General features: G+C 44.4%; 2 protein-coding genes across 2 annotated transcripts; both read left to right on the top strand.

Annotated features, from left to right (window-relative positions):
- Positions 1–1,030: 1,030 nt before the first annotated feature.
- LOC117845552 (GDSL esterase/lipase At4g10955) lies at positions 1,031–3,672 on the top strand. Its single transcript, XM_034726614.2, has 2 exons — positions 1,031–1,269; positions 2,444–3,672. Exons 1-2 carry the CDS (start codon positions 1,169–1,171, stop codon positions 3,564–3,566), a joined length of 1,224 nt encoding a protein of 407 aa, XP_034582505.1. The 5' UTR covers positions 1,031–1,168; the 3' UTR covers positions 3,567–3,672.
- A 3,460-nt stretch (positions 3,673–7,132) lies between these two features.
- Positions 7,133–8,607, top strand: LOC117844409 (GDSL esterase/lipase At4g10955). Its single transcript, XM_072291983.1, has one exon. It carries the CDS (start codon positions 7,457–7,459, stop codon positions 8,474–8,476), a length of 1,020 nt encoding a protein of 339 aa, XP_072148084.1. The 5' UTR covers positions 7,133–7,456; the 3' UTR covers positions 8,477–8,607.
- The last annotated feature ends 1,064 nt before the right edge of the window (positions 8,608–9,671 follow it).

Here is a 9,671-nt window from a genome sequence, read left to right as displayed (position 1 = left end):
TGGACAAGTGATTGGCACATTCTTGCACATTCTGCTGCATATCCTTGCTAGGCAGCAGAGGCTGAATTTGGATGATCTAGTAGGTCTTAACTAATTAAATTCTCAATTTATCATTCAAAAGTGTATATATTGCTACGATCATAGTTCTTTGATAGAGAAAATTGAACATCTCAAGCGTTGTGGTGCAGGCTGAAACACATGGTTACACAAGTGCAACCTAAGACCTAAAATCTAGATTCTGAACTCAAGACATATGGGTTGCAGCAAGAAATGACACAACCAAAGATAAAGTTTCAACCAAGCACATATTGAATCTCTAGGAACTCCGTCTCCTAAGATTCTATAGCTTGTGCCAGCGCAGGTTGATAGACTAGTTTGATTTAACTGACATGCCCCAAGTTGATTAATTAAGATCTGGGCAAGGGCTGAACATTATACAAACTTAGATCCACTTAATGGCACTGAAATGTTATTTCACTACCCAAAATAAGTGATTTCTATAATGCAATTATTGCTTTTCTCCTTCTGCAGTCCACATTAGACTGTATGCACATGGAAGCATTAGGTACCTCTATCTATCTTTAATAAAGCCAACTTCTTAGACAGGCTCTTAGCCGACCCATCACACGCTATGTCTGTATTTTAGCTCTAAATGGCATGGCAAGTGTGTATTAGCCAGCAGCAGCAGGCTTTAGTCTTGCTCTTCGCGAGGCACAAACGGCTTCACCATCCACCGATAATATACAAGTGACGAATAACTTTAATTTTGAGCAACCGAATGTAGACATAGGTGGCAAAAGCGTGCATTTGACTGGGTCTCAGCTCAGGGATAAGGAGTTCAGGCTCCTCAAGTTGTTGCACATGTACCGTATGTATAATATACCTAACCACCCAAGCTTCCTGGTGGGCTCTTATTCTTAAGCGGCACGGCCATAAACTGGGTTGCAACTTGCACAAGAGGCGATAACAGCCATTGCATCTACCATACACACCAGCCGGTCCCTATGCCTATAAATATACAGCATATACAGGGCTAGCTCATTCACAACAAAAGCGAAAGAACAAGCAGAGACGACCAGCAATAGCCTACTGCAGTCCTGTGTCTAGATCGGCCTTGCCGGCGTGCCTTCGGTTCGGTTCCCTAGCTAGTAGGTTGCAATACTGAGCCATGCCTTCAAGCAAGGGATTATTCGACATCACAGGGCCGACACATATGATGGCAAAAACTGGCGACGGCACTTCTCCGACCAAGACAATTGAGATAGACTGGTACGCACCCACCACCGGAAACGTCAAATTTGATGAGTATTTTTATGTTCGTTGAGTGTATTCTCTCGAGCACTCGGTGAATATGTTCTTTGCTGAGTGTTTTTAGCGCAGAGATGGAGATTTGCCGGATGTAAAAAAACACTCGGCAAAGAGGAGGGTTCGTCAGGTGTAAAAAAACACTCGATAAAAACATTTGCCAAGTGATTTTTTTACACTTGCCAAAGAAATAAAATCTTTTTTCTGAAAAAGGAGAAGAAAAAAATTAAAAAAAAACTTTGTCGAGTGACCAGACACTTCAGCAAACGAAAAAATCCCGTACTTAACCTGCCCCAGCGCCCCTCCCCTCCCAGACCCGAGCACCCCGCCTCTCCCTGCCGCCGCCGCCGGCGGCCGGCCCCCGCCGGCGCCCCTCCCCTCCCCTTCTTCTTCCCCGGCGCTCCCTCCCCTTCTTCTTCCCCGACCCTCCCTCTCCCGGCCGGATCCGGCCCTCCCTCTCCCGGATCCGGCCGGTGGCGGCCGGATCTGGGCGGCGGGCGGCGTGGTGCGTGGCGGCGGCAGGCGGTGTGGTGCGTGGCGGCGGCGTGGTTGTGGTGCGGCAGCGGTACTGGTGGTGCGGGTGGGGCGGCAGCGGTGCTGGTGGTGGCGGCAGCGAGCGTGGCGGCGGCGTGGTGTCGGCAGCGGGGCTTTTTTTTATTTTTTTGAAAATTTTTTGCCGAGCGATTTGGTCACTCGCAACGTGTATCGAGTGCCCGATAAAAAACATTCAGTAAAAAGTGAGCTTTTTGCCGTTTAAATTTTTTGCCGAGGACTATTTGTCGAGTGTTTTTGCACTCGGCAAAACTCTTATATCTCATAGTGACCTTACACTGGATCAAAATTTTACAGTGACATTATATTTAGTATCAACACTGCCTGTCTCTTAATTAAAATCTCATAGTATGTGTTAGGATCATTTGGTTCACGTATGAAATAACTTGTGAATTGTACCAACTCATACACAAGATGAAACTATCGCAGTTAGTGTGTATATATATATATATATATATATATATATATATATATATATATATATATATATATATATATATATATATAGATATATCACAAACACAGCCCTTAGTTGATATATCCTGAAATCCAATGGCCATCAACCGAGCGCATTTCGTGGTTTCAGGGACAACGAGGAGCATCGCCGGTGCATCACCGCCTGTCTTGTTAAGGGCACCTACGTCCTGGAGAGCGATCGAACCAACGGGAGGCAGGAACCTGCCAATGCGCTCGCGCCGGCGTGGTGGGAGAGCTTCCACTTCGGCCGGCTTCCCTTTCGCGTGCTTGAGTGTGAGTGCGAATGCGCCTTGTGCAAGATTGGCCGGCACATCGTTGCAGGCAGAAGCCAGGGCTTCATCTACGGGGCCATCTTCGAGTACGTGCCACCGGACGGCTCGCGCCGCCACCCGTCGGCTCCAAGCTACATCGTTGCCTTCCGGGGCACTATGCGGCGGGATGCCACAACTCTGGGCGATATGCGCCTCGACCTCAGAATCCTGCTCAACGCACACCACAGCTGCGGCCGCTTCAGCCATGCGCGCGAAGAGGTCAGGAATTTCCTGGACTCCGTCCGGGAGGCGACGCCACCGGGAGCCGGCAGCCCCGCGGTGTGGCTCGCGGGGCATTCGCTTGGCGCGTCCATAGCGCTGGACGTGGGGCGTGATATTATGGCCAATAATAGGAAGCTGAACCTCCCGACCTTCCTATTCAACCCGCCGCAGGTGTCGCCGGCCGCGGTGATCAATGACAACCTGCCCATGGCAGGGGTGGCGAAGAGGGGTCTGCACACCTCTAGCTACATCCTGAAGCACGGGCTGGGGAAAGTTCTCAAGCCCCACAAGAAAAACATGGAGGAGCAGTTCGAGCAGCTGTCGCCGTGGGTGCCGAACCTGTACGTGCACCAGCGGGACCTCATCTGCAAGGGCTTCATCGACTACTTCGAGCAGCGGGAGCGGGTGCGGGAGCGGTTCCCCCGGGTGGCCGCGTCGGGCACCACGCTGTCGTACCGGGACATGTGCCGCTCCGTGTTGTTCGGCACGCAGAACGAGCGGCCGCACCTCCTGCCATCCGCGATGCTGTGGAAGAACCAGAGCGAAGGCAGCGACCCGCACGAGCTCCGGCAGCGACCCGCACGAGCTCCGGCAGTGGTGGCAGCCCCAACAAGGCCCGGAGCTAGTGTTGACCCACAAGTTATACAAATGGCCTGCTTCAATGTAGATGCATGGCCTTATTATATGCTGTTCTCTTGATTATCTAGCTATTTGATTTAGTGATTCAGTGGATGCTTCTAATGTTAATTGATTTTACTAATCTATCAAACCGTGCTGCCGCACGGGCTAATGTTGTTAAAATCTATTATATTTGAAAATTATTTAGAAATTAAACTTCAAACTAATAATCAAAATTGTTTACCTACTGCTCTCCTATTTTTTCAATACTTCAACATAATATTTATATAGATGTGTACTTACCTTTATCCAGTTGTTATTGATTTTTAATTAGTAATTACTCTATACACATCTACATTCACACTTTTTTCATTTTATATCGCACCTCCATACATTGTGTTTACCATAAAAATTAATATTTCTCATCACTTCCTCACATACATATATAAATAATCTACATGTGACACTCATCATGCGTATATACCTTAACTTAGTATTTCTTTATTAACAATTATATAAATAGGTAATTTAGAATCATATATTAGTTTACTATTGGACATTTCTGTATGATGCAAATAAAGATAATTAGATTAAGATTTAGATGTTTACAAGTCACATGTGGGTAATTTAGATACAAATTTAGAATGTCATTTTAAGTTATGCTTTATAACGGTATGCATGAGTAAATTTTTTAAAGATTATGGGTTACTTTAGATTATTTTTTTATAATGGCAGAGGTCTATAATTTAGATATATGTTTAGGGTTTATTTTAGAATATTTTCATAATGATAGAGGTGGTAACTTTTTAGAAAATATCATGACTAATGACTATGATTATTAAAGTTTCTGATTTTTGTGAAAATATCTTGGATTTGTCTTTTTTTTCTAGCGTGTCTGTGAGAACTAATGTGGAGTCCCCAATAGATGAAAAATGAGGCCACATTGCTACAAAACTATTACCATGAGCTATCTCTCATTTGTTAAATATTCGAACATAATACTTATATAGATACATACTTATTATCTTCATCCGATTATAATAGATTTTAGTTAGGAATTACTCTATAATGTTTCCATCAACATTTATAATCTTTAACTTTCCACTTTGCATCGCGAGTATGCGCTTGGATTTGTTTAATGGACCCTAAGTTTGAGTTATAATTGTAACATAGAAATCTATATTCTCATAACTTCCTTTATATCTTTATATAAATGGCAACATACACATCATGCGTATATACATTAATTATTATATCATATATTAATAGTGTAGGAAATATACGATTTAGAATCATATATTGGTGTTGTTTTTAATTAAGGTGATTTGAAATCAAATTTAGGGTTACCTCATATTATTTTTAATAATATCATATGTGGGTAATATAGATGCAAATTTAAGGGATTGCTTTAAGTTAATTTTGAAGTAGTAGTAGTGGTCAATTAGTTGTAAATTTGGGAGGTTATTTTATAATGGCAAAGTGGGTAATATAGATGCAAACTTTAGGGGTTACTTTAATTATTTTTAGTATTAGTGGTGGGCAATTTATTTTCAAATTTAGGGGGTTATTTTCAATTATTTTTATAATGGTAGAATTGGGTAATTTTGATGAAGATTAGGGGGTTACTTTAGTTTATTTTATATAATGGCAGAAGTTTGTAATTTTGATGAGGGGTTACTTTAGTTTATTTTATATAATGGTAGAGGTGGGGGTAGATATATATTTATAGGTTACTTTAGGCTATTTTTATAATGGCATAGGTGGGTAATTTTTAATAACATAATAGATCTAATGGCTATGATGACTTGAGTCTACCGATTGATGGCTAGATGTTTTGTTTTTTTAGAATTTCTAAGATTTTTCTCTAGAAAATAGAGTGTCCACCTAGGATCCTAGGTGGCTTCACATGGAGGCTTCAAAAGGAGCTTCCGGACTTGCATGTGTGGTATTGAAAGATGGTGTTTAAAGAAAATGTACTTGCATATGGGTACATATGCTCACCTTGTACTATCGGTTTTCCTTTCGGAGCAAGGTATGAATTATATTGAAGTACACACAGTCTTGATCATTGATCTCTAAATTTAGTAAGAAATTAAAGTTATTTTAAAGTTGTTTAACAATCTTTAAGGAAAAAAGGAATTGTTACCTTTAAAAGTTGATGAAAGTATTTAATTTAAAATATTATTTATGATTTAATTTCATTTTTTGAAGAGTAGGTGAGCTTCTTTTAAATGAATCCCAGGAAAAAAAACACTTTCTCTTGCTTGCAATTGGGCTGAGCAAGATCTCGGCAGCCCAAACCACCAAAGCTAGCGCAAGGAGGCCACAACCAAACACATACTGTACTTATGTAAAAGATAACTATTAATATATAATTTTGTGATACAAACTTGATATCGATATATTGATATTAATAGTTCTTACAATGAAAAGGTGCGGTGTTAGGTAAGATCCAATATCGGATTGATATGGAAAATATGTAGAGCTAAGTGATGCTAAGAAGAGGGGGCTGCACGGAGGGCAGTTTGCAGCCCCCCCCCCCCCCCCCCCCCCCCCCCTAAGAACATTCTCGTAGAATCTTATAGAGATGATAGAGGGTTCAATATAATTTATCCTATAGTGTTGCCCTATTATGCATATGTGCCTTGATATCTATCTAATGGCTACTGATGCTCAAGCTAGCTTTCTAGCATATGAAACAATAGTTATTGTCCTTGTTTAGTGGAATCTGTTCCACACATCTGTGAGTGATCACTTCATGCTCGCTTTTGGAGCAGAAAAGAGAAATCACTAGTGGAATGGATTATTATTACTGTGTTGGGCACTAAAGGTGGAGTAGGGAAGACTTGCAAAGTCTTCGAGGCCATCCGATGCATCGCTTTTACTGTTTATGTAATTTATATTGTCTCTGTCCTTAAATACATGTTGTTTAAGACAAGCAAATTAGTTCATTTTTGAATTACCATTCTTATCCTAAAAATTAGTATATATTTAAGCATGGAGGGTGATGCATGGCCTGTATGCATATTATTCACCTTCCTTCTTAAATTTCTATGCTTCTCTTCTCCTAGAGTTCTAAGCTGATGCACGTTATATCATACTTTTTAGCTAGATCTTTTTTTTTTTGAACGAACGGTCACCAGATTGGTGCCATTTCTATAGATGTTCATTTGCATACTACTATCATATTACCCATTAGTTACCACCAAATAAGTAGGATCTAGAACTCACCCGATCAATGTACGTCCACTATTTCCTACTCCATGATTCTCTCCGGGTCTTAAAATAAAGCACAAAGATAGACGACCCTTTCTTCGTGGAATGAAACGTAGACATGGATACATGGTTGGATATGGTCCGATACCCTCTCTGACATTTGCGCATTTAATTCGGCGGATCCTGTTAATATCAAACGTACTCCAACACAAGTTATTTTGTGTGCCTTTTTTTTTAAGATAATGGAGGTAATTATTAATCTCTCCTACCTCTACGTCACTGCATCAATCATGAATAATTCAGGATGCACACAACCATTTATCTTTGAAAATATGGATCATCAGCAGCCACACTTGAAATTGCTTCTCCAGCTCCTGTGTATAAATACGCACCATTGAGTGATAGCTCTTTCACGGCAAAGCAGAAGCACACTGGCCTACTGCACTGTGCACGTACTCAGCTTCAGCTCGATCGCATTGCACGATATGGGTTCAGACGTATTTGCCGACTCCGGCCCGAAGCATATGATGGAGAGAGCTGGTATGCACGTATGCCAGATGAAGGTTATTAACTGGTATGCACGTATGCCAGATCGTTTTGATGCATTCATCAGCTTTTCCGTTACTTGAACTCGGTAAAGATCGGACAAAAAATTTCCATTTCCATTTCTGAGATTAACCGCGTTCTATGATTTCAGGGACAGCGACGAGCACCGCCGCTGCGTCGCCGCCTGCATTGTTAACGGGACTTACATCATGGAGAGGGACGAATCCGGGCTGCACTCAGGCAAGCCGCTCGCGCCGGCGTGGTGGGAGAGCTTCGGCTTCCGCCGGCTCCAAACGCTCAGGTACGAGTGCGAGTGCGTGTTCTGCAAGACCAAGACCAAGCTGTTCACCTTGGGAGCCCACCGGCCGTGCTCTATCTACGGAGCCATCCTGGAGCACGTCGGCGCGCGCCGCCACCCGTCGGCGCCGCGCTACGTCGTCGCGTTCCGGGGCACCATGCCCGGTCACCCCTCGTACCTCGGCGACATGCACCTCAACCTCCGGATTCTCGTCAACAAGCAGCACGCCTGCGGACGCTTCCGCCATGCCCGTGTCCATGTCGCAAAACTCCTCGACTCCATCGCCCCCGACGGCCGCGCCACCGGTAGCGCCGCCGTCTGGCTCGCGGGCCACTCGCTCGGCGCGTCGATAGCGCTGGACGTGGGGCGAGACGTGGTGGCCAGGATGAAGGGGTGGAACCTCCCGGCGTTCCTCTTCAACCCTCCGCAGGTGTCGCTGGCGCCCAGCATGCTGCCCCAGGCCATGAGGAGGGTGGCGAAGAGGGTCATCTACCCGACGAGCTACGCGGTGAAGGCGGCGCTGGGGACGACGGTCCTCAGGCCCCACGAGAGGGACATGGAGACGCTGTTCGAGACGCTGGCGCCATGGGTTCCCGAGCTGTACGTGCACGAGAGGGACATCATCTGCCAGGGATTCATCGACTACTTCGAGCAGCGGCACAAGATGCTGAACCGGCTCCGGCCCGTCGCCGAGGTAGCCATGAAGCTGTCCCTCCGTGACATGCTCATAAGCATCCACAGCACCGACCCGGAGAGCGGTGAGGACCAGCGGGTGCGGCCGCACCTCTTGCCGTCGGCGAGGCTATGGAAGAATGCGAGCTACCACGACGCACACGGGCTTGAGCAGTGGTGGAGGGCTGACAGCGAGCTGAGGCTGAGCTCCAGGCGGTACAGCGATCATGGAGCTGAGGCTGAGCTTTTCTATGGTTAAAAGGCATCAGCGGTACTAAAATGATACCTTGTGATTGTTGTGTCTAATACTAAAATTTAGTACTAAGTCCTAATTCTCGTGCTTCTTGATGTTAAAAGATTATCAATAAAATGTTCAGTGATTTTGTCTTATGTTGATGTTTTAAAGATTATCAATAAAAAATGTCTAATACTAAAATTTAGTGCTAAGTCCTAATTATGAGATTTTTAACCTAATTTTTCTTTTACATTGGGTTCACTTTTTTCTTCTACAATGAAATCTCTTTTCTTCTATACTGAAATGTCAGAACTCCTGTTGCTCTTTTGAAGAGGTTCTTTGGAAAAATATCTTAAGGTCAACACATCATATTAGCCCACCTCACTCCTGTCAATTCATGGAATAACTCCACATATTAGTCCTTGTTGAAATGATCAGTTAAGTTCGTTTCATTTACAAATTAACGGACCAGTCCATCAACCCATGCCCCCTCGGACCGGTAACTTAAGCCAATTCCCTCTCTGCCATCAAAATTTATATTAATCCTTTGGGTGCCATCAAAAACAATTACTTCCCTTGTGTGCCATCAAATGAAATTTTCAATCCTGTAAATGACATTGCCGTCAGCTTCTGTTAATTTGTAACACGAAACGTTAACTGGGTAGGCACTTCCACCCTGGGCAATGTCAATTTTACCCCTCGCTAGAGAGAGAGATGGGAGGCGGATGACGCGCCAGTGCGGTGGTGATCGGCGCGGCCGGGGCTGGGCGACCTCGAGGCTAGGGGGCGTGCTGTCGGGGCTGCGCCAGGAGGAGCCTAGATGTGCGCACCGTCGGGGGCCTGGCGAGTGCGGCGGGGCTAGTGGCCTGGTGCAGGCGTGCAGCGACCGAGCGGAAAAACCTGAACGGGGGACCTCAAGAACTACTGAAGTGATGACAGCATCAAGTCCAAGCCATTCTAGCAGCCAACTCTTAATAAGTAGCTGGTTCCTATGCTTTCCTGTACGTATCTGGACATTTCCATTTATATGGGAAGCTGCACCTCAACATATATTAGCAAGTAAGAAAAATGAGCCAAATTTAACTTGATTATTTTGTGAGGGGCAACATCGTCTTTTCCATACCAACTTAACAGCCAAATGGCACACAGGGGATTTGAATTTTTATTCGATGGCACATAAGGGAAGTGAAGTATTTTGATGGCACACAAGGGAGTGATA

This window comes from Setaria viridis, chromosome 2 (assembly GCF_005286985.2).
Source record: "Setaria viridis chromosome 2, Setaria_viridis_v4.0, whole genome shotgun sequence".
NCBI lineage: Eukaryota > Viridiplantae > Streptophyta > Magnoliopsida > Poales > Poaceae > Setaria > Setaria viridis.
Note: the sequence above shows the minus strand (reverse complement) of the source record. Positions and strands in the feature narration are given on the sequence as shown.

What these genes read in the sequence shown, in the direction of transcription:
- LOC117845552 (XM_034726614.2), top strand. Translation starts at nt 1,169, where the DNA reads ATGCCTTCAAGCAAGGGATTATTCGACATCACAGGGCCGACACATATG. An exon ending in AAGACAATTGAGATAGACTG is followed by an intron (nt 1,270 to 2,443) that starts GTACGCACCCAC and finishes TCGTGGTTTCAG; the next exon opens with GGACAACGAGGAGCATCGCC.
- LOC117844409 (XM_072291983.1), top strand. Translation starts at nt 7,457, where the DNA reads ATGGAGAGGGACGAATCCGGGCTGCACTCAGGCAAGCCGCTCGCGCCG.